The sequence below is a fragment of the Saccopteryx leptura genome, chromosome 2 (genome assembly GCF_036850995.1).
Source record: "Saccopteryx leptura isolate mSacLep1 chromosome 2, mSacLep1_pri_phased_curated, whole genome shotgun sequence".
Taxonomy (NCBI): domain Eukaryota; kingdom Metazoa; phylum Chordata; class Mammalia; order Chiroptera; family Emballonuridae; genus Saccopteryx; species Saccopteryx leptura.
Window position 1 is genome coordinate 199,260,479 of NC_089504.1, and position 25,387 is coordinate 199,285,865.

A 25,387-nucleotide genomic window follows, 5' to 3' on the forward strand; every position below is an offset into this window, starting at 1 on the left:
TCCCCTCTGACAGCTGTCAGTCTATGTATCTATGTTCTGTTTCTATTTTGTTTGTTCAATTATTTTGTTTATTGGATTCCACATATAAGTGAGATCATATGGGATATGTCTTTCTCTAATTGGTTATTTCACTTAGCATAATAATCTCCAGGTCCATCCAAGCTGTTCAAAAGGTAAAATTTCCTTCTTTTTTTTTTCAGACAAATAGTATTCCATTGTGTAAATGTACCACAGCTTTTTAATCCACTCATATACTGATGGGCACTTGGGCTGTTTCCAGATCTTGGCTGTTGGTTGCGGCAGAGCGACGCCCCGGAGGGGCAGAGCATCGCCCCCTGGTGGGCAGAGCGTCCGCCTCTGGTGGGCATGCCGGGTGGATCCCGGTGGGGCGCATGCGGGAGTCTGTCTGACTGTCTCTCCCCGTTTCCAGCTTCAGAAAAATACAAAAAAAAAATTATCCTCTACAAAGCCTAGTTTAGGCAGTTTCACTGTTAACTTTTCCAGCTTTCAAAAAACAAGTCTTGTGCTATTTAAGCTGTTTCAGAGGATAGAGAAAGAAGAAAAGCAAAGCTACTCTTTTTTAGACTCTCTAGGTCTCACAGTAAAGTACAGACAGTAATACCTGATGAGGTATTAAGAATGAGTTACTATAACAACTGGTTCAGTGATTTATATACTGTAAGAGGAAAGGAAGGAAAGAAACATTTGTTGAGGTCCCTATTATTAATGCCAAAACACCTACTATAAGATGTGACTCTGGCAATAAGCATCCCAAAAGAAAACATGGGTATTTTTTTTATCATTGTAGAATGGGATAGACCTTTCTAAGAATGATGTAAAAAATATACTGTAATACTTTATTTAGATCTGTATAGCAATAAGCACATAGTCAAAAGACAACAAACTAGAAAAATATTTGCAAAACATATAATCAACAAGGCCTATTTGTCTAGATACATAAAGGGCTCAAATAAAAAAAGATTGACCACTCAAAATAGGAATGCACAAAGGATATGAACAATTGGTGCTCAGACCCCATAGAGATTCCTGTAGTGTCAGCTCCAAACGTGGCCTCCCATCTCTATGTCAGGGACTTCATGCCACTGTCTGAATGTTTCCTGTAGCATCCACCGGGTATGAGAACAAACGCTGGAGACTTCCAGGAGTTAAGATGTTACTCTATTGGCCAGTTTAACCTGCGCAGGGGCGAACTCCCAAGATGTCCGGAGACACCGTGCCCACAAGGAGCTGCAAACGGAAGCCGCGCCTGGAGCTTACAGCCAGGCCCTTATATATCCTAAGTGAGCAAGCATAGTACAGAAGCAGATGTGGCAGTCTAGCTATTGGCTAGGGAGGTCACACGCAGCATAGCAACAGGGGCCGGCATAGCAATAGGGGCGGGTTTTAGCTTAGTGGCGAATTTCAAACATAAACTTCTGATAAGGGTCTCTGACCTTCTTTGTTCTCAGCCTCACAGGAGCCATATCAGCACTTACTGTTCCTTCAATAGTTACACTCTTTGCAACACTCCCTGTTCCTTCAATAGTTACACTCTTTGGCAGCCCAAGTACTCCCTGAATCTAACATTTCCCTAGCTTCACAGTCTACCCTTCAACCACAAAGCTTTTTTGTGACTCTATGCACCTCTCCCCATTAACATTGCCTCCATACCTCAACTAGAGCTGGCTGTCTAGATGCAAACTATTCCAGTGCTGGGACATTTCCAAATTGCTATAAGAGGCAGTCCAATGAAATGACCTGCTGATCCTCTAAGGAAACCTTGACAAAACCCTATGACAACTGTATGTTGGTGAAATTCATCCATATTTTTGCTCAAAGACATGGTTTCTTCCTTTTCATTGCTGTATAGAATTCCATCATGGACTATACCACATTTTTAAAATCCATTCTTCTGTTGGTAAACAAGTGGGTAGTTTTTCATTTAGGCATGTTACCTATATTGCTATGTTAAATGAACTCTTATTAGACACCTAAGAGTTGCTGTATATTCAGTTTAAGAAGAAAATGCTGAGGAGTTATCTATACTGGATTAACCAATTTACTCCCTCAGATAATAGATGGGAGTTCCTGTTGCTCAGGGTCCTCACCAACATTTAGTATTGTGAGACCTCAACATCCTGAACAATCTGTTGATTGTCTGATGCCGTGGACCAGCGCAGCTCCTAATAACGGTGTGGAATTAAGGAAACACACTTATTAAGAAAAATGGGACTGGGAGGACTCTTCAAATGCTGATGGCAATATCCGAGTGCCCCATAGCCCCAGTTTGCTTTACTCTATAGCCATATGCAAATCAAGGAAGTCCTTGATACAAAGTTACACATCCGAGGCTAAAGCAGGAACTCTCCCAAGGCATAAACAGGAATCCCCCTACCATGCATAAGTGAAATCAACCAACATCTGAACAGAGAGTAAGAGGAAGGGCATTTAAATTGCTTCCAGCAATTTAAGCAAGCAAGTGAAGTGGGTGCAAATACTCAGCATCATAGCCCAATATGGAGGTGAAGGGGGGAGAACTTAGCCTTTTGCTAAGCCTTAAATCTACAATGGCTTTTGCCATTTATGGTCCACAACAGTCTGGTTTTAATTTTCATTTCTCTCATGACTAAATGTGAGAACACTTTTCATATGATTTTGGCCATTAGAAGTAACTCTTATATGAAGTGTGTATTCAAGTGTTTTGCCAGTTTTTCTAACTGATTGGAGTGAGTTCTTTACATATTTTAGATACCAGTACTTTGCCAATTATAGGTATACAAACATTTTCTCAAATTTTGTCCTTTTTATTTTTATGGTGATATTTCATTATTGTTATTTTAAAAACATGTTTACAATGAAACTTTTAGTCTTCAGGAAATAAATTATTTGTTCTTTGACTTGAAAAGACTAGAATAAGTGGTTGAAAGTGGTTGTTTAGAAGAAAGGGATTAAAGAAGATGAAACATTCTATATCATATTTTTCTGTAATGTTTGTATTTTTATAATGATATGTATTACTTTATTCAACAAATATTTATTGAGCATCTAATACTAATATGTGCTAAAAACTGCTCTAGGCCCTAGAGATCTATTACTGCACAAAAGAGACAAATATTCCTGGTCTCATAGAATTTACAGATAGGATTCAATATTTCTTTAAATAAATATATATATTTAATACTCTTATTTAATTTCTATCAAACTTACGTTTTGAGACTTTCAATATCTGTATATAAAAACAACATGGCCCAAAACTCAGAGTAAACATTTATAAAGATAAGCAAAATCTTTTTGTCAAGGTTTACTATTGATTTGTCACTGATTTTAGCAGCAAATTTTCCAGAAAGCAACCTGAAATGTCAGATCTCTTTAACAGACACAGAGTATGCAAAACCATATAGAGAAATTTATTGAAAAATCTCTTACCATAATGAACCATCTTAAATTAAAATGCAAATAGTTTAAAGATGAGTTAGCTTCTGAACTGAACTTGTCTAGTCATAATTCGAAAGCGTTTGTGTCAGTAATACACACATAGTAAAATAAATCAGTGAGTACAGAGTATATGTGAGCAAGTATACTTTACTCTTAGCTGGGACCTGCCCACTCTCGTCTTCTTCCCTCAGGTAGCCAGCCACAGGTAGGGGCTTCTTGTGTGTCTTTCAGGTGTTCGTTCAGTCATGTGCAAACACATTGAGATGATGTGTGTATTTTACATTCTAACTGTTTTGTACTGCTGGGTCAAGTTAACAAGCAGGGGCTTCAGGTTTCTGGTGTAGAGATGAGGAGCTGTGTTCTGAATTGAAGACAAAGAGACAGCCTCTCCCAAGCTCAGGGCCTTGGCAAAGCCTCTGCAGTCCCAGGCCCGCTCTTCTTGCTGGACCGAGCCTAGTTTGGCAGCTGCATGGAGGTGGAAACGCCCTCTAGTGGTTTGCTGTTTGTGCCCCTCCCACCTCAGCCCAAGTTTCAGAACGAACATTTATGTAGGGAGGGCTTCACTATCTCTCTTTTTCCTCTTAAAAATGAAATGACTGCTGCTGTCATGCTTCTCTACTTCCTCCCAGATTTCTAGGCACTTCCCTCTCCTCTCCATGTACCATTACATTCTGTGGCAACTCCTCTCCTACATGCTCAAACCCTACCTTCCCCTGTCCTCCCCGCAATTTAGTTTTCCTGGGCACAACCTCGGGGTGATTTCTTGCCTCCTTCCATTAGCTCCCACCCACCTACACTTTTGTTTTCCTATGTTCAGGCTGGCTGGTAGGCTCAATAACAAGTGGCCTGAGAAAGGTGTTTTAAATTCATAGAATCAGCAGCCTTGAAGGAATCAAGTTAATATACATAATGCCTATTTTATCAATATTCCTTGGCTCTGAACTTCAAAAGTCTCTCTAAAATAGAGTTGCCAGATTTAGCAAATAAAAATACAGGATGCCCTGTTAAATGTGAATTTCAGATAACAAATAATTTATGAGCATAGTATGTCTGATGCAACCTTTAATCTGTTTTTAATCTGCCAACTTTACTCCAAAACCAGTTGAGCAGTTAAATAAAATAATTCTTCTAATCTGCATGTCTTTGCCCTAAAAACAAAATTCTAATCTTCCCTGCCATGACGGTGGCCCAAGCACAGCAAAACACCTCACCAATTTCAAAACTGGTCATTTTGAGTAGTCTTGGGCCAGTGCAGGAAGCATTTCAAAGTGGTTGCTAGGTGGCAGACCTTAATTCTGGAAAGCACATTTTCAAATTCTATTAGTACTGCTTGGTGAGAGGAGCTTGGTAATGAACACAAACGTGTATGATTTATAGACCTTTACTCTGTTATCATTTTTTTCTTCCAATTTAAAATCTATGGCCAAACTAAGTTTAAATAACACTTCTAAAAAGCTTTGTCTTTTGAGCCAAATGCCAGAATGTCTAGGTAAACACAGAATTAAGTAATCACATGCCTAATTTATTTCAGCTATTTTTCCCTGCTGAATTTTTGAGATAGGTAAGGCTGGATTTCTTCCAGAGCAATCTTGGAAGAAAGAAAAACTTGAAAGTATTGGCCAGTTTTAAATATTCCCACATGATTCCTAATACAGTTTTACCTGGGAAATGGAGTGCACACAACAGAGTATTTTCTCTTATGTTCTTTAGCGATCACCAGACTTGGCAGACAAAATGAACAGTGTGGCATATTCAGATACTTCTTTGTTAAAATTATAAATTTCATGAAACAAGTTGTGATTCTACACACTGTCGTGATAATTCAGTGAAAGAACAGGATCCAGGAAAGAACAGAAGTGAAATGAACACTGGAAAATAATAGCAAAGAAAATAATGATGATCACACCCTTAATCCAGTTTCTTCCAAAATGAACAGAACTCTGCTTAAAGCACATCTGTGCATGATTTCACCATTAAGATTGTACTAAGAGCAAACTTTACATTACACGTAACAGAATTAAACCATACCTGCATCTATGTTCTCTTTTAGTAACTTATCTTTTCCAGGCATGAAAGAATGGAAACAGAGCAAAGAATTGTGGAAATTGAGAGTTGAAAGGATCTTTTTTCTTATTAGTACTCAGATTTTGAAAATAATAATAATAATAATAGTTTAAATGTTTATAAAAAGATAACTTGCTCATAAATTATGTAATACAGTGTGTCCGTCAAGTCATGGTGCACTTTTAACTGGTCACAGGAAAGCAACAAAAGACGCTAGAAATGTGAAATCTGCACCAAATAAAAGGAAAACCCTCCCAGTTTCTGTAGGATGATGTGGCAGCATGTGCGCATGCCCAGATAATGACATAACACTGTGTATACAGTGGAGCAGCCCACGGCTATGCCAGTCAGATGTGGACGGTACAGAGAAAAGTTCAGTGTGTTCTGTGGCTCGCTAAATTCAAATTCATGACCAAAGTGCAACGTGAATATTGGCGCGTTTATAATGAAGCACCACCACATAGGAATAACATTACTTGGTGGGATAAGCAGTTGAAGGAAACCGGCAGTTTGGTGGAGAAACCCCGTTCTGATAGGCCATCAGTCAGTGATGAGTCTGTAGAGGTTATACAGGGTAGCTACCTAAGGAGCCTGAAAAAATCTGTGTGTGAGCCCACATCGAACTGCACTGAAAGGTATGAAACTGGGAGAGTTTTCCTTTTATTTGGTGCAGATTTCACATTTCTATTGTCTTTTGTTGCTTTCCTGTGACCAGTCAAAAGTGCACCATGACTTTACAGACACACTGTATTTCCAGTTTTAAAAACTCTAAGGACAACATTCTACATAGTGCATTTAAAATAGCTTTTTTTTTTTTTTTTTTTTTTGACTGACTAGGTGGTGGTGCAGTAGATAGAGCATTGGCTTGGGATGCTGAGGAGCCAGATTCAAAACACCAAGGTTGCTGGCTAGAGCATGGAATCATAAACATGGACCCATGGTAACTGGCTTAAGCCCAAAGGTCATTGGCTTGAGCCCAAGGTTCCTGACTTGAGCAAGGGGTCACTGGTTCAGCTAGAGCCCCTCATCAAGGCACATATGAGAAAGCAATCAATGAACAACTAAGGTGCTGCAACAAAGAAGAATTGATGCTTCTCTTTTCTCTCCCTTCCTGTATGTCTGTCCCTGTCCCTTTCTCAATAAAAAGAAAAAAAAACTTTTCAAAAAATTACTTATACTTTGAGTTTTTGTATGAATATTTATATATGTGCATTATTTTATTTACTAGTCTTCTACCAAGAAAATCTTAGTTTACTTCTAATTTTTTGCCATGGTAAGAAATGCTTTGATATATTTCTTTTCACACAACAAGGATTTTCCTCAGGATTATTTTCTGTGCATGAAATTACTAAATTGAAGATTTGCTTGTTTTCAAGGTTTTGCTTATAATAATGATTTATATATTAGCCTATTAGCCTGTTTTTTTTTTTTTGTTGTTGTTGTTGTTGTTTTTGCATTTTTCTGAAGCTGGAAATGGGGAGACAGTCAGACAGACTCCCGCATGCGCCCAACCAGGATCCACACAGCACGCCCACCAGGGGGTGATGCTCTGCCCATCCGGGGCGTTGCTCTGTTGCAACCAGAGCCAGTCTAGCACCTGAGGCAGAGGCCACAGAGCCATTCCCAGCGCCCGGGCCATCTTTGCTCCAATGGAGCCTTGGCTGTGGGAGGGGAAGAGAGAGACAGAGAGGAAGGAGAGGGGGAGGGGTGCAGAAGCAGATGGGCACTTCTCCTGTGTGCCCTGGCCGGGAATCGAACCCGGGACCTCCGCACGCCAGGCCGATGCTCTACCACTGAGCCAACCAGCCAGGGACAGCCTGTGTTTTAAAATATATTTTTTGAACACTTACAATATCCAACCCTCTTTGAAGTGTTAAGTGAAGACACTAAACAGAGATTCAGAAACCCATGCAATTTGGTTCCATCTGACTCATAACTATTACACTACTGTCATATTTAATAGCTTTATGGAAAGTTTGTACCAGTATACTTTTCTACCATCAATGATGATCCAGAGTCTCTTTCTCTGTGCTTTTACCAATGGTGAAATATTACTTCCTTCTTTTTTTTTCTTTTTTGTTTTTGCGCATGTGTGAGAAAGACAGACAGGAAGGGAGAGAGATGAGAAGCATCAACTTGTAGTTGTAGCACTTGTAGTTGATCACTGATTGCTTTCTCAAATGTGCCTTGACCGGAGGGCTCCAGCTGAGCCAATGACCCCTTGCTCAAGCCAGTGACCTTGGGATTCAAGCCAGCAACCTTTGTGCTCCAGCCAATGACCATGGGATAATGTCAGTTATTCCACACTCAAGCCAGGCGACCCTGTACTCAAGCCGGATGAGCCCGCACTTAAGCTGGATGAGCCTGCACTCAAGCCAGAGATCTCAGGGTTTTGAACCTGGGACCTCAGTGTCTCAGGTCAATGCTCTGTATACTACACCACCACCACCACCAGTCAGGTTACTTCTCTCTCTTTAAAAAAAAAATCTTTGTGAACCTTATGAATGAAAAAAATTGTAATTTCAATACTGTTTTAACTATTGAGGTTGAATATATTTTTATGTATAATGAATACTTGTATCTTTTCAAAAATGTGTATTCTCACTATTGGCTAATTTTTTTCCATTATTAATCTTTTTCCTATTGATTTACGAATGATATAGAAATTAATGCTTCGTCTCTTATGTATACACCTCTAAATACTTTCTCTGATTTCCCTCTAAGAGAAGATCTCAGATTTTATGGGTTTATGTGACTTTTCTTAGAATATGTGCTGCCAAAGTGAGCACATGTGGCTTTTCTTAATGCAAAGAGATTATATATTTTTTAGTTGCCAAATCTATTGTTTTTGTTTTTAAATTTTTTATTTCTGACACTGGTGTCATCAGATTCATTATTTTAAAGGAAAACAAAATTTAAATACCTTCAGCCAGTATCAGTTTGTATCAGGTGAAATCCAGACCCTTCATGTTTGTCACACACCGCGTTCTATACTGACTGTAGCTCGTCAAATTGACCTCCTACAACTCCAAAGGCAAATGCTGTTCTTGAGAGTTTGGTTTTTGATTTGTGAATCACATGAGCTCTGGGTTGACAGACTGAAGTGAAGATTCTGACTCGACCAGAGATTTTAGAGCCTCTGTTTCTTCATATTTAAGTTGAGACAGGATTTATGAGAGGTTAAATTATACGTAATGAGTCATAGTAATTGACATGTAATTAGCTCTTGATAACTATCTCCAGGCCCTGGCCAGTTGGCTCAGTGGTAGAGCGTTGGCCTGGTGTGCAGGAGTCCCGGGTTCGATTCCCGGCCAGGGCACACAGGAGAAGCACCCATCTGCTTCTCCACCCCTCCCCCTCTCCTTCCTCTCTGTCTCTCTCTTCCCCTCCCTCAGCCAAGGCTCCTTTGGAGCAAAGTTGGCCTGGGTGCTGAGGATGGCTCTGTGGCCTCTGCCTCAGGTGCTAGAATGGCTCTGGTTGCAACAGAGAGACTCCCCAGATGGGCAGAGCATCGTCCCCTGGTGGGCGTGCCAGGTGGATCCTGGTCGGGCGCATGCGGGAGTCTGTCTGACTGCCTCCCCGTTTCCAATTTCAGAAAAATACAAAACAAACAAACAAACAAACAAACAAAAAAACTATCTCCAGCTATCCCCTCATGTTTTTGCTTATGTTGGGAAATCTCTCTGGAATACCCTTCTTTTCTTTTCCACCTCACAGCATTTTACTGCCTCTTCTGGCCTAGTTTTATCCAGATTCCTTCACAAATGCTTTCATAGAATGGGGAGCTTCCATGTATTTTACTTGGCTTGAGTGTCTTGTTATTATTTTAATGTTTCAGATATAGTAAATCAGCTAGGTTATAAGCTTTGGAAAGGCCTATCTCAGTGCTGGACAGTTATATGCATCCAATTAGTATTTGTGGGAAAAAACAAATAAATGAATAAAGAATGCATGGGATATAACTGAAATGTAATGAGTTACATTGCACTTATTATTAGCCTAATTATGATATTATGTCAGACACATAAATGGAAATTAATGCAAATTTGTTAAATAAATGTAGCAATAATCTGTATTTCAACCTCTGGTATTCTGCATTATACCATTGAATATTTTAATAGTTCAGTATATCATTGGAGGCAATAAGTAAAGTTGATCAAAAGGTGCAAATTTAAAGTTTTAAGATAAATAAGTTCTGGGGATGTAATGTACAGCATGGTTATTATAGTTAACAATTCTGTATAGAATATTTGAGATGCCAAGAGAACAAATCATAAGAGTTCTCATCATTAGAAGAATAATTTATAACTATGTGAGGTGATGGATGGTAACTAAACTTACTGTGGTAATCATTTTACAATATATATGTATATCAAATCATTATATTGTACACTTTAAACTAATACAATGTTATATTCAGTTCTAAGAAGCACTTTGGTCCCACATGTTAGCATCTCTGAAACTGGGATCTGTCTCATTATCAAAGAAATAGCCATTGGCCAGGTGGCAGTCATGACATAGTTGGCATTGCCTATGTATACATGAACATGTTCATAACTATTTGAATTGTCATCATTTCACCAAGTTCAAAACTATTTAGTACTATATGTGTAAAATCCATATACCAAGAAACACAATCAAAGGCAGCAGAAATTTCCAGATGTGTCACATTAGGTGAAAGAAATGCCAAAGCAACTATTGGCTGATATAACCAATACATGTATCTTATAGGACTATTGTTAAAGTATTGAACTTCAATTTGTCAGAAACTTCCTTCTGGCCATTAATAGAGAAGTTGCATAGCTTGTAGTGACATACGATTCAGTTGAACAAAGAAGCTATGTTTTTTAGTCATCAGACTTGCTGAATGAGTGCCAGTGGCTAGGAAGCAAATCCCAGAGACAATCTTTTAAGAAATACTGCAGTATTAGTGATAGTGTGGAAGCACACAAAGATTGACATTCTGCATGAAAAGGGATTCAGAGTAATTAGACTCAGTTTACATAATTTTTAGAAGTACTTTAATTACATTGTTTATATTTTTCTTTTCTTCATATGCAATTAATATGCCTAAGTCTGAAAACACTGTTTTAATGAGTATAAAACAAAAATTCGATGTGATCACACATTGTGTCCGTTTAATTGGCAGCACTTTCCCTTTCTTGGTGGTACAAAGATGTCTTAGATTTGGATATGATAAGTTGAACGGAAGTTAAAATAGGCAGTAGATCTGTGAATTTCCAACCTTGTCTTGGAAGGAACAGAGCTTATAGTATTTTGTTGTTGTTGTTTTGGTTGGTCTCATGTTGCTTAGGAATGAGGTAGGAAGAAACTAATTTCTTCATAATCATCAGTTACACCTGCTTGCAGAGATAACATAATTTGAAGAGAATTTAGCTTCTCATGTCACCATTGATAACTTCTTATCATGTTGTAGATTGTATTCTGCATTAAGTAACATTTCATTTTTCATTAGTTAAGCATTTTTAACTTAAATGTATGTTTTCCAATTTAAAAATAAAATGTTAGTATAGAAAATGTCCTATGTTAAAAATTGGGCATGTATGAGTATGTAATCAATCATATTTCTTCCAAACAAAATATTTAGTAAATTTCCTTCTAAAATCTTTTTCTTATAAACATTTTCGATACCATTTCTTCTAGTTTACAAAACTATCTCAGATCAAAGTAATGTATATTCAGTGTGTAGCTCTACTAAGCACAAAAAAGTATAAAGAAGCATGAAAAACATCATGCTTCTTCTCACCACCCAGAGATTTCTTCTTAATGTTTTTTGGCCACTACATTCAGTGTACTTAGGGCAATGATTTTCAACCTTTTTCATCACGTGGCACACATAAATTACTAAAATTCTGCAGCATACCAAAAAAAAATTATAATTTTTGCTGATCTGACAAAAAATAGGTAAAATTTTGATTCATACACAGCAGACCACTATTGTTGTGTTGGCTGTTGTCATTTTTTTTTCAATCTAAGGGAAAAGAGGTCAGTGTCCCTGACTAAATAGTATGGTATTGCTATGTTTTAAAAATTCTTGCAGCATACCAATGCACCTCTTGCTGATCTAGGCAAAAACAAGCAGCTCAACTTGCACACAGTGGATGCTCACTACGTCGCTGCTGAATGCATGAATGCTGAAAGAGAACTTGGAGAAAAGCCAAGCCTTGCTAATAGAATTATACATATCTTATGGTCTAAAAGTCATTTGTCTTCTCAAGTTTGCCCTATTCTTCTCACATAGCAGGAGGTTGGCCAGGACACAATCACCTTCCTACTATTGGTCCACGGAGCATTCTCAGAGGAAAGGTCACTGTCCTCACTTCATTCTTTATTCATTCATTCCTTCATTCATTCAACAAATATTTACTAAGTGCCTACTACGTGCCTAGAATACAGAGGGGCAATAAATAATCATGAGCCTGGCCCTCCTGCAGCATGCAGTAATCTAAAGAAAACAAAATAGATAAACACAAAACCATAAAATATACCTTTATACACACACACACACACACACACACACACACACACACACACACACACACACATGCAAAATGTGGTAAATGTAGAAAAGGAAGAGAACGGGTGGCTGGGAAATAAATAGGCGGCCCTGGTCTGATTCAGGTGAAACCAAGGAATGCCTCCGATGGAGTAACAAGACGGGACGTCAGGGAGGAAGAAAAGGGAAGTTTCTCTGACCTCCTAAAACTTTAAGTGGGTACAGCTAAGATCAGGGCAGGAAGAAGTGATTGGGAAAGACTGGGGCACAGAGATAGGCATGCCGTTGCAAGGACAAGGAAGCTAGAGAGAGGATTTTGAGTTTTATTCTATGTACACTTAAAACCAATACCTTTTTTCCGTAATTTAAATTGCGTTCATTTTTAATAGGCAACATCTCCGACTCAAAGCATAGCAGATCCAAAGATTATTGAATGAAAACTTTCCTTCCTTCGGGTTTGCTAGCCTCCCAGTTCTCTCCGAAACTGGCTGTGTGTATGCCACCGGAAATACACTAGGCACAAACAAGTGAATTTATTGGTCAATATTATGAAGATATTTTAAGCAGGGGAGCGAGACCATCGGATTTATGTTTTAAGACCATCTGACCGCTGGGAGGGGTCTGTCTCTCTGCGCGTGGAGTTACGCGTACTCTCATCCGTTTCACAAACCCTATTCCGCCTCGTTTTCCTGGTCACCGCGCGGGCAGTCCCCCGGGGCCCAGGCTTTGTAAATGGGATCTCAGCAGGGGTCTCACGCTGGTTCCCACCCTGTGCTCCCGGCAACCGTCCGGAACGCCCGCAGCTCCCCCGCCGCCGCCTCCAGCCGCAGAGTCCGGCCTGGAATCCCGGAGCTCGGCAACCAGCCCAGGTGTGCTCGGCTGTTTTACACAGAGACGCGGCCAGATCAAAAGCACTTCGGGGAAAAGAGGCAGCGGTTGGCTGCAGGCCGAAGAAAGAGGAGTGACTGGGCGTGACCAAGACTGGGGCGGGGCCAAGGCTGAGGGCGGGCAGGCTCGGGGGCGGGGCCGACGCCTTGGTCTGCTGCTGAGCTTTCCAGAGCTCCCGCCGCGGCTACCGGGCCCTGTTCGCCGGCCACCCACGGGGCGGTAGGCCTTTTCTGATCTCCGAAGGTAAACCCACCTCGGAGCCGGGCAGTTTGAGCGCGAGGGAACCAACGACGGAGGCGGGCGGATGGATGGCGGCAGAGGGGAGCGTCCCGCGGCGAGTTTCCCAAGAAAGCCGAACTTGTCCCTAGTTTCCAGCGCATCGGCTTGCACCCCGCGAACTGGTGGCGGGCTTTTCCTGTGCGGGTGGTCTTTGGGCGCAGGAGAGAAGCGGAGGTAATTGGGTTCATTCGCTTGGGCGCAGCCCAAATTTCTGTACCCGACTGCGCAGCGTGGTCGGCGCAGTTTTTGCCCGAGAAAGGGCGGGTAAGTGACACGCAGTTGTGTTCCGCGGAGCAGCCGGGTGACCGCCGGGCTTGGAGCGTGCTCGTCTCCAAGGCGTGCCCGGTTGTCTGGAGTCAAAGTTCCATGACTTTTTTCCTCTTTAGGCAAGACTAGCTGGGTGCTGTTCCTCGTAGGGCTTAGCCCCAAGGCTTAACTATGGAGAGGGAGAGCGACGTGAATATTTCTAGCAACAGTTTAACTCCTTTGTGGCGGAGGCGGTCGACCCCTCCGCCCCAACTGCTGGGCCGGAGCAAGCCCAGACCCCAATCTTACCAGAGCCCCAGCGGGTTGCTGATCACGGATTTCCCAGTGGAGGACCTTGGAATGCTCCCTGCGGTGCAGACTCCGGCCCAGGTGCCCACCAGTTCCGACGGCAGGACCGTCCAGAGGAGCCCCCTGCTTCTCTGCGCTCATCCGAGGGCGATGACCAATGGGAAGACGGTCTCCCCGGAGTACAGGGCTGTCTCTCCTCAGCTTCCATGGCCTAAGTCACTCCAGGCCCCCAAAGGGGCGTTGAGCGGCGCCCAGAAATCCTCAGCGAATGGTACGGTCATTTCGCCTGCTCCGCAGCGGCTGCGCCTCCCGCGGACTCCTAATGCATCCGCCCCCTGCAGCCCAGAGGGAGACCAGATCGGATTGACTGCCAGCCCCCTGCCTTCGCCAGCTGCAAATGGGTTTACTCCTAATATCGACTCCCCAGGCTCGCGTTTGCAATCCAGCCATACAGCTAAAGATTCTGAGCAGGGACCCTCGCCCCAGAATAGGTCTTTGGAACAAAAACTCCCCCTCCAAAGGCTGACCTCACTGGAGAACGAGCTCCCGGAGAATCCTTCAGTGGTTTTGAGCACAAACAGCCCGGTTGCCCTCAAAGTGGGGAAGCAGCAGATTATTCCGAAGAACCTAGCCTCGGAAATCAAAATAAGTAAAAGCAACAGTCAGAATGTGGAACCCCACAAAAGACTCCTCAAGGTGCGCAGCATGGTGGAGGGCCTCGGAGCGCCCCTGGGCCTCCCAGAGGATGAAGGCGAGGCCGAGAACGACCTGGACAGCCCTGGGTCTCTGCGGAGAGGCTTGCGGTCCACGTCTTATCGCAGGGCGGTGGTGAGTGGTGTTGATTTTGACAGTCCTATCACCTCGAAGAAGAAGAACAGAATATCCCAGCCGATTCTGAAAGCGGTGATAGAAGACAAGGAGAAGTTTTCCAGTCTTGGAAGGATAAAGGTAAGACTGCAGCAGTGTCGCATGTCACTGACTAAGCCAGGCATTCACAAGGTCCCAAGTGAAGGTGTTGGGGATGGGGAGGAGGGGGGACAAAGAACCAGACGTTATTGTTCTCTTTAATTCTGTTATTTGTTGATAAGATCTGTGCACATCTATCACTTGGCCATTCTGTTGCTGGCAGGCACAGCCCAGGTTAATGCAGCTTTGTGGGAGGAAGTGAAACTTATCACTGTTAACTTTCTAAGCTCAGGAAAAAATCTAGGGACAAATGGGGAAAAAAATACAGCGAATTAGGTATTGGTTGCATGAGCCCTGAACATTTTTAATACAGGTAAGCTGCAAAGAGAGTGGAGAACAGGCCTGGATTTGTTCTCTTGACTCTGGTCGAGTTGTCTGGTGCTTGTTGAGAGGTGTCAGTCAGGGGTTGCTGATTCATCACAGCTGATTGGGGAAAAGACTGATTTCCTTTGAGCCTGTTATTTTAATTATTTACATTACTTACGTGTTTATTTTTTGAGTGGCAATCACATACTACATACTTCAGGTAAAATGGGAATTTTAAAATTAGGTGTCAGAATGGCAAAAGACACAAGGCACAGATAGTCATCTTTGTTGTTACTTATTTCTGTCATTGTGGCCTTTGGTTGTGTTTTATTCCCATTTTGTGCCACGTTTATCCTAAGTGCATTTCACAAGTTGGTAGCTCAACACTTCAGGTTCACATGAACTGTGTGCTCCCTGATAAAGGCCCCAAACCTGTAATTGGCAAAACACTTCCAAATGTGACATAAAGAAATTGGGCAAACTAAAGAAGGGTATTTTGGAGTGTTTATGTGCTGCCTGCTCCAGAAATAAGACAACTCTCAGCAATAGGGCAGAAATTAAGTTTGGCAGCCACATCTTGTCTTGATTAATCGGAAGACTGGAACCAGTCTATATAAATGTCACATGTGTAATACACGAACAAGCATGTTTTATTTTAGATCCCATGGCCTTAGGGAGATTACATAACATTTTATGTCCCCACCCCCCAACTCTGCAAGTATAGCCAAGTTCAATTTAACAGTGATGGTGAACCATGAGTAGTGAAATAAGCTGAATCTGCTGTTCATTTGAGGATTCTCAAACCATTTTGATAGGGTGTGAATGATATTTTACTCTTAGTAAATCATAGTAGTCATATGAATGAACAACTCCAGGAGTCATCTGCAGTTTGCTTTGGGAAATCTAATGAATGTAACAACAAAATAAGTACTTTTTCTGAAAAGAGTTGTGTTTTCTGCTTGGTTCATTCATACATACTTTGCTTTGCCTTTTCCTTTTTTTTGCTTTTCTTGTTTCTTAGAAAAAAATGCTGAAAAGACAAGGACCATTTGATGGGGAAGGTAAGCATTTGATTTTCCAGACTTTAATTGCTGTTTCAGTGTGGAATATGCATTATAAATTGCAATCTATCTGCAGAAACAAAAGCACTTAAGATGAGAAAAATCTTCAACTTCTCAAAATTATGCAGCACAAAGCTCTTTACTAAGCTAAATTTTCATCTAGTAATACCAGCAGTGAATAAAATTAATAGCTTACTTTGTAAGCTGATAACTTGGGTCAGCCAGTGTCCTGGGATTATTTTCATTCTTTTCTATGCTGGCTACATCCCCACCTCCTTGGAAAAAATGGAGAAAAAGTAAGAGCAAGCTCTGGCTCTCCAGTTAAAAATTCTGAGAGTTTGGCATTTAGATCTTAAGTCATTTTTTTTAGCAGGTCATATTCCCTTTGACAATATTCTTTCCCCCATTTTAGTATCATTTCTGACTTCCTGTTTCCTTATCAGTTTTAGTTTGGAGGAAATCTAACTCACCTGGCCAACAGAAACATATTCCTAAGAATTTGTAACCCATATAGTATTTTTGTTAAGGGTCTCAAAAACAAAAGCAGCTTAAACCAGGTGTTCAAACCCTAATCAGACTAGTGGGCTTTGTGTAAATAGATGGGTCAAATGTCAGCCAACTGGAAAAGCATGAAGGGAGCAATGGCCCTGGCTGCAACCCTTGTGGACTGCTGAAGTGTGGTGAAGAGGTGAGGATAGTTTTTCTTCTGTCATGCTTTGAAATGCTTAGATTTTCCAACCTTTAAAGAATGATGTCGAAGGGCATGCCCCTCTCTTCAGTAAAGCTAATGTAAAACCAGCCAGAGTTATAAAACATATTAAACCATGGCTATTATAAATCATTTCCCTGTCTAAAAGTCATTTCCCTTGGAGTGTTTAAACATGACCTGTTTGTAAAAATGTATTAATTGCTCCAATCTCAGGAAACTTACCATATGGAGAAGAAACCTGGGTGCAGTATTTTAGTTGGTTGAGATAAATTCATCTCCCTGATTTTATAGTTGAGGGTACTGGAAGCTCTGAGAGGTTTAGTACCCTGTCTGCTGTCACAGCCAATCCTGGAACAGAGAACAAATTCTTAGCCTGGTTGTTTTCTCTTGTACAACTGTTTGATCATAATGTGATCAGAACATCTACAGAGGATCAGTAGAGAGATGTTTTGCATCCTCTGGAATTTGGCATTGATTCTGGGACCTTTGCCTCAAATGGTTAAAGATGTTAAGCTTTATTTTAAGTCAGAGGGCAGATCTCCCTACTCTAGGTCATGCCCTTCATTATGAGTTTTACGTTATTTCCTTTTATAAGAAGCTGTTTCTGTGCACCTTCTTATCTCTTCAAATGTGATGACCTAGAAATTCTTTCTCACATATATATATACATGAAGAATGCAGGATTCTTACTTATAGTTAGTGATTAGCAAGAATGTAATTGGGAAGCAGTACAATAGAGTGGTGAGAACCTGTGAAGTTGGAGCCAGGGACCTGGGTTCCTGTCCTACTGCTTTACTCATCATTTGAGTGATAATTGAGCAAGCACCTTAATCTCACCAAGGCTTGATTGTATCATGTGTAAAATGAAGCTAATACTACTACTGCCAGTGTTTTTGTGGGAGTGAATGAGAAGTCATTTCAACAATGTATACATATATTTTGTGCCAACCACTAACTACTTTAAAGGAAGCTAGAGGTGGGGAAATCTGTTTCCACCTTCACAATCTGCTTTATGTATGCAGAGCAGTCAGAGACCAGTGTAATCGTACATAAACCCCAATATTTCTTTATCATAGTCAGGTAGAACATGCAGTAGTTGATGAGAGAAGAGACAGAAGTTTGCTTGATTCTTTAGACAGAAAGGTGTTTCAAACTCATTGTGTCCTAAACGAAACTCCTAACCTTCCCTACTAAAGCTAATTCTCTGATAGTATTCCCCTCTCCTACCTAGTTGTGGGACCTGAAGACCTCAGAACACCTTACCACCTCCCTCTCTCTGAGTCCATAATCCAGTCCACTTCCAGTCCTTTCTAAATTGCATAGCCCAAGCTCCTTTATCTTTCACTGACCACTTCAATAGCATCCTCAGTAGTTCCCTAAATAGTCACTGTTTTGCTCTGCCAATCTAATGAAATTGTTCCTTTTGGTGCACTGCCATTGCCATTAGGATAAAATACAGTCTTTACAGTGTGAAAGAAACTCATTCCTTTTGTGCTCAGGATAAAATTCAGTTAATTAATATTGTTTGCAAAGCTCTGGTTGATTTGGACTGTCTGGCTCATCTCCCTAAACTCACCTTGCATCCTTTGACCTCTAGACATCCACACTCATTGACCTGCTTTTGTTCTAAGGCACAATTTCTTTTTCATCTGCTTTTTCCTTTAGCTCTGTAGCATCCCAGCTTTCAGATGTTAGATTTTCCTCACTGACAACTCTTTGACCCCCAGAATAGATTTTACCCTGCTGAGAGTCTGTTTTCAGAGCTTCTGTATATAAAGCTTTCAGTGTGTAGATATGTATTTGCAAGATCACTGTGTTCTCAATCCTAGAATGATTTGCCTTCTCACCAGAAGCAAAAACTATAAAGTTCTTTCAAAGATGCTGAGGCAAGGCCTACATGATCTACCCTTTATTCATTCACAGTCTTCATTTCCTATATTTTCTCCCCTCCCTCATCCTATTCCACCCACATAGGTAGGTGATTTGTACATAGGGACCTACCAAGTAGAGTTCTGCCCCAGGGTCTTGGTACTTGCTGTTCCCTTTGATGGGATGTTCTTCTCCCACTTGGACATGTAGCTTGCTCTCTCACCTTTTTCAGGTCTTTGCTTCAATGTCACCTTGGTGAGCTCTTATTAAATAACCCCGTTTAAGATTTACATTCCTTCCTTGTAACATTCCCCTCTTCTCTTTTTGTTTTATTTTTCTTCATGACAGCACCTGACATATTTTTAAATTATTTATTTATTGTTACTCTCCTCTCATTCCGATGTCAGCTCCATGAAGACTGAAATTTTTTATCTTTTTTGTTCATTGTTGTGTCCCCAGTGCCTAGCAATTATTGGCATCCAGTAACCGTTTTCTAAATATCAGTTGATTCAGTAAAAAAATGACTATTTCTTTCATTAAATAATTTTTAGCTCAGTTCCTGGCCAGTTGGCTCAGTGTTAGAGCATTGGCCTGGCCTGTGGAAGACCTGGATTTGATTCCTGGCCAAGGCACCAGGAGAAGCGCCCATCTACTTCTCCACCCTTTCCTGTCTCATTTCTCTCTGTCTCTTCCCCTCCCGCAGCCAAGGCTCCGTTGGAGCAAAGTTGGCCTGGTCACTGAGGATGGCTCCATGGTCTCTGCCTCAGGTGCTAGAATGGCTCCAGTTGCAGTGGAGCAACACCCCAGATGGGCAGAGCATCACCCTCTAGTGGGCATGCCGGGTGGACCCTGGTTGGGCACACACGGGAATCTATTTGTCTATCTCCCCACTTCTTACTTTGGAAAAATACAAAAAAAATTTTTTTTAGCTCATGCGGGCACAAGAAGTATCTTTTATTTTGTATTTACTCCCAGCCCCTGGCATGTTGTAGATGTGTGATGCATGTTTGTTAAGTAGATAAATGAATGGTGATGGGCCTTGAAAGAAAGATAGGGTGTGGATTCAATTTAACCTAAAAAACAGTTTAACACACCTGGCTGTCCTTTGTGGGTGGCAAACAGAGGTATGTCAGTTTCGCTTTGTCAGTTGGCGTTTCATGTATGAACCCCTTCCCTTCTCCTATGGATGAATTTGGGACAGAGCTGCATGAGTGAGAAAAATCACTTTTTCACTTTTTGGTAATTGGGATTAGTGACAATTTCCATTTGTCTCTTTGTTGCTTGTTAAACTGGAGACTCAAATGTTGTATAAATACAGTGTGTCTGTAAAGTCATGGTGCACTTTTGACCGATCACAGGAAAGCAACAAAAGATGATAGATGTGTGAAATCTGCACCAAATAAAAGGAAAACTCAGTTTCTGTAGGATGATGTGGCAGCATGTGCGCATGCACAGATAGTGACGTAACACCGTATATACAGCGGAGCAGCTCACTGCCATGCCAGTCGAGATGTGGACGGTACAGAGAAAAGTTCAGTGTGTTCTGTGGCTCGCTAAATTCAAATCCGTGACCAAAGTGCAACATGAATATTGGTGCGTTTATAATGAAGCGCCACCACATAGGAATAACATTACTTGGTGGATAAGCAGTTGTAGAAAACCGGCAGTTTGGTGGAGAAACCCTGTTCTGGTAGGCCATCAGTCAATGACGAGTCTGTAGAGGCTATACGGGATAGCTACCTAAGGAGCCCTAAAAAAATCTGTGTGTGAGCCCACATCGAACTGCACTGAATAAGTATGAAACTGGGAGGGTTTTCCTTTTATTTGGTGCAGATTTCACATTTCTATTGTCTTTTGTTGCTTTCCTGTGACCAGTCAAAAGTGCACCATGACTTTACGGACACACTGTATATATGTGTGTTTAGAACAGGCAGCATAATGATGGGGTCAGTGGGTGACACATAGGGTTTGTCTTTCTTGCAGAAAATGCTGTCCTGTACCAGAACTACAAAGAAAAGGCTCTTGACATTGACTCTGATGAAGAGTCCGAGCCCAAAGAACAGAAGTCAGATGAGAAAATCGTGATTCAGCATAAGCCGCTGCGATCCACATGGAGCCAGCTTTCTGCCGTGAGTGTTTACCTACTTTTCTGTCTACAGGGCTGAAAACACCCAGTTGTGAAAATGGTATCAGAATGTGGTTTTGAATATTTCTGCCTATTATCCTGTAACTCTAAGGAGTAAGACTCTTCTATTTTGACGGCAAAATGTTTCTTGAAACTCTGTAGCCACAGGTGAGAGTATGCACTTTGACACTTCTGATTAGGAATATTAGTTTTTGATAAAATAAAGTGCCTTGAGACTGATGTACTATGAACTCTGGAACCTCTTCCAATGCAGTATCTTTCCTTATTTATTCTTTTATGTAGTGTATATGTATAATAGTAGTTACTTAATATATGCTGAACTTTATCACAGTTATGGTTATATATACATATGTTTGTGTATGTATTTGTCCCTACATACAATAGGAAGCTTATTGCAGTTCTTTCGTAGAAATTGCATTTGAAATAGACACATTTGTATTTTCTTGAAGTTAATGAGTGAATGGTGTACTGTTCCGTCTCCTTTTTGTATTAAACATCTTTTGTTATTTCTTTTCCTCCTGGCTTAACAGATGTCACAGCGTGATGCTTTCTTTCCTTGCTATGAGTTTGGGCACAGCATTTGAGGGCATTTGAGGCATTACCGAGTAGAGAGGAATTCTCATGGCTGGCCTGCGTGTTGGGGATATTGCATCAAGAAGCAAGCCAGAACATCTCTGTGAGTCCTCAGGCGGTACAGTAGCAGAGGAGTTTCCCTGTTGAGCTGAAATGAATGAGCATTGTTCAGTCAGTTCAGAGTCGGGGATCCCATGTATTCAAGGGAACCAGCAGCATAAGAAGAGGAGTCGTAATTGTTGGTCCTCAGAAACAAGACTGTGGAAAGGGTATATGTTGGCGGTGGGGACACCTTCTGGTTCAGGCTGTATCTCGCCTCTTCTCCCCTATATTGAAATTTAGAGTTCTGGAAACCAAGCCCTTTCTCTTTGTCTCCCTCTCACGCCCTTATTTGGTTTTAAGGAGAATCTATTCAGTTCTCCAAGGTGTGGTATCCAGAGTATGAAGTGACAGATTAAAATGCTGGCAGGGGCGGGACAGGCCATCTGAATAAGTGATGCTTGCTGGAGTGTGTGGGGCTGGGAGTGCTGGAAACTGTGGGGAGTAGACTTAGACAAACTGAGAAGCTGCAGCTTAGCTCAGACCAGTCCAATGTTGACAGATCTTCTAATATTTAGAAGAGGGGATACAGAAATCCAGATGATCATTGTCCTAATTCAAGTTTTATAAAAGAATGTTTGGGCCCAACAAAATATTTATGGACCCAGGTTGACTTCTGTGCTAAGAGTTTGAAGCTTTGATTTTGGCCTGCAGTGATCCATAGAGCTGGCATATTCATAGCTTATACCCTAGTATAACGATCTCACGATATGTACAATCCAGTGACCTCACGATATGTGTATCCAAAGCATATCCTTGTGAAAACTGCAGATAGGGACCAAGAGGCTGTGTTGGCACTAAGTGGCTGTCATTCTGTGGTTGGTATGGACCATTTGGTAGTGGATCCTCAAGAAGAAACCTGTGCATGTCTTCAGTTTTCTTTCTGTGGCAGCATCTTTGTTAGCAGAGGCCTAAATCGTGGTGTTTTTCTCTGAAACCAAACAGAAATGTGTCACTCACACTTTGAAACAACTTAGCTTTTAAAACTAAAAATCAGGCTGCCATCTTGATACCTCCTGCAGTTTGGTTTTCATTTAGATAACTAGTGCACATTAAAATAATACCACACATCCTCCAGTATAACTTCAAACATTGGCATGCATTTTATTTGGCAAAAGATAAATGTACCAATATGCCTTTATGTATATATATATTTTAACAAGATTGATACCAAAAGACTATTGGGTGATAAACTGTAAAACTAACGTGGTTTCTAACCTCATGTCTGTCATCTTGGATTTGAGTGTTCCCAGGAGGGTTATGTGTATTTATTGTGTTGCTTGGCAATTCCATTGAATCAAAGTAGCATGATTGGACTTTGACGCCAGGTGGCTCAGGTACCAGCCTGCGTTTTCTTTGTCTTTTATGTCTCCTTTTCACATTTAAAACATTTTACTTTCTTTTTGTATTATAAAGTACTTCAGACACTCAGAAAAATTTAAAAAGTATGTGTGTGGAGTAGATTTCCAGGTACCCGCCACCCAGATTGAGCAAATGTCCGTGTTTAAACATCTTTACTTCAGGCCTCTATTTTTTTAGGTTAACCTAGCTGATCACCTTCCTCTCCAGGCATTTCCTTCATTCTGCCTCCCCAGGGGTAGTCACTGTCCTGAAGTTCTCTGCTGTCCGTCCACGTGGGCTTTCTATCCACCAAAAAGATGCAAGCAGCTCTGGCTTTTAGGAATGTGGATATTTAAACAGCAAAAAGCTGCCATAACTTTTTTCGAAGGCCAGCAGTTGTTTTGTCAAAGTTGCAGTTAGGACCCTTAAGAGAGGAGGCATCATGAATTTTGAACAATGTCAGAATGCTTTCCCTAAGGATCAGACCCCCATTTTTCTGTCTGACCTCATTCCCTGCTCCCTTTTTGTAGAGGGGCCGTAGTGCTTGGGACAGATCTTGGAAAACATCTGCTTTTTATATATTTTTGCATCATCCTTCCATGCTTAACTTTTAATATCTCAAATGAATAGAGAATCCTCCATCTAATCTTGCATATATCACGAACAGAAAGCACTTCTTCAGGTGAGGCCTTGAGTCCGGGAAGAGAGCAGAACAAGAGGTTTTCTGGGAAACGGTTGGGTCTCAGATTGGCATCTGCCTTGCCTTTCTTAGCTGCTGTGTATGGTTTTATTTTCTAAAAATCTTTTATCCTTGTTGCAAACACCTGCCTGCCTCTTAGGATGAAACTTTTTTTATTGGTTGGCTGCAAGAAGAATTCAGCATGCCAGAAAGAATTGCAGCAGTGGGCAGTCATTTGTGGTTGTCCCAGAAGCTCTTCCAGCCTCAGTCCAGAATGTCATTTGTCTTCGTGTGTTTCCTTATGATATGTCTCCTTTAGTTTTACTGGACAACAGCGCAGTTGGCAAGGGTTTCCCGTTTACACTGTTGAGACAGGTTTAATTATAGTGTCATGGTCATTTGGAATAAAGGAGAACTAGATATTTTTTAGAGCAGCATTGAACAGGGCCTCAGTAGAAGGATGAAAGTTGAGGCAGCCACGGACTTCTCTTGTCCATATTCCAGTGAGTTAATGAGAATGTATTTAGCAGTGGTGGCTCTGCCGGCAGGTGCTCCGGGGAGAGGTGGGTGTTCTCTTACAGTCAGGAACCTGACCTGGGCTCCTAACTGCATAAGGTAGTGACAGGCTTACTCTTCCTTCACTTGATTGTCAGAGTTTATAGATCTATCCTTAATTGGAAATCACCATTCAAGGGAGTATAATTTTGTGTTGCCATTCAGGACTAATGTATGAGAAATAATTTAAATGATCATATAAAGCTGAGCCTCATGGACATAGACAAAACTGAAGTGGTTGCCAGAGGGAGGGGCAGGGGGGTAAAGAGAGACAAATATACGGTGACAGAAAATGATTTGACTTTGAGTGATGGGCACACAACACAATCAGCAGTTCAAATGCTATAGAGATGTTCACTTGAAACCTATGTGTTCTTATGGACCCATATCACCTCATTGAATTTAATTTCTAAATAAATATTAAAAATAAATAAATGATTATGGTCCCCAGTGTTTGGTTGGTTATACATTAAAGGATTTGAGGTTTTGAACTTGAAAGAAAAATATTTTTTATCTTTAGAGATCTGTGCTCAGAGGTGAGGTACATGCCACACACAGGTGAATTGTTCAGTGACTCACCTAAAACAGCAGTGTGAATGCCATGCCGAGAGTTCCTGGATCTCTGAGAAAAGCTTGTGGGTGTGAAGAGAAATACTGATGGTATTATCTGTCTGGGGTAGAACACGAAGCACTTGTTACGGTAAGTGCCAAGAGTGTCGAAGCTGAGCATATTCCCAGGTTCCCCTTTTAATGAGATCCTGGGCGTAGTTAAATATTACAGAAAAGAAAAGATATGTCTTGACTGAAGTCTTTTTGCTTTTCATCATAACTCACCTGCACTATAATGCACTGGGTATGCTCCAAAAAATGACAGTTGTGAAACCAGTGTTTGTTTTGCTATATTTAGTGACAGCACCACAGCCACACTCAGCAGCCGTACCCTGACCCCATTTATTTGCCGTGAGATGTGTTTGTGTAATTTCCATCACCTTGACATGCCAGGTGCTTTTGAAAAGGCTGTTCAGGCTCCAGAGGCAAAAAGAAGCATGCGGGCAAACCTTCCACTGAATTCAACACCTAATTTAGTCATCTCTCCTGTTCTCTTCATTCGTGCTGCTGACAGGTGGATTTACCCGTAATCTGAAATTATTATGAGTATTTCTTCAGTTTGCTCAAAAGTTTCAAACTCTTTGTTCAGGAACTGGTTTTATATTTTCCTCAAAGTATTTCTTCAGCTTAGCATGGCTAGCAGTGTTAATGGGAGGTTGAGAATTAGGACGTGAATCTCAAGTGCCAGGCTGAGCTCTGAAGGCACCTAGTTTGCCTCTGGACAACTTTCACAACT

At 41.2% G+C, this 25,387-nt stretch overlaps 1 protein-coding gene across 2 annotated transcripts in view; it reads left to right on the plus strand.

Annotated features, from left to right (window-relative positions):
- Positions 1–13,063: 13,063 nt before the first annotated feature.
- The window catches only part of ARHGEF26 (Rho guanine nucleotide exchange factor 26), a 136,965-nt gene continuing 124,641 nt past the window's right edge, over positions 13,064–25,387 (plus strand). For both annotated transcript variants that reach the window (XM_066369910.1, XM_066369911.1), the window contains exons 1-3: positions 13,064–14,686; positions 16,032–16,071; positions 20,633–20,778. In XM_066369910.1, the coding sequence (XP_066226007.1) occupies positions 13,622–14,686; positions 16,032–16,071; positions 20,633–20,778 (1,251 nt within the window). In that variant the 5' untranslated portion in view covers positions 13,064–13,621. The remainder of the gene's footprint in view (positions 14,687–16,031; positions 16,072–20,632; positions 20,779–25,387) is intronic.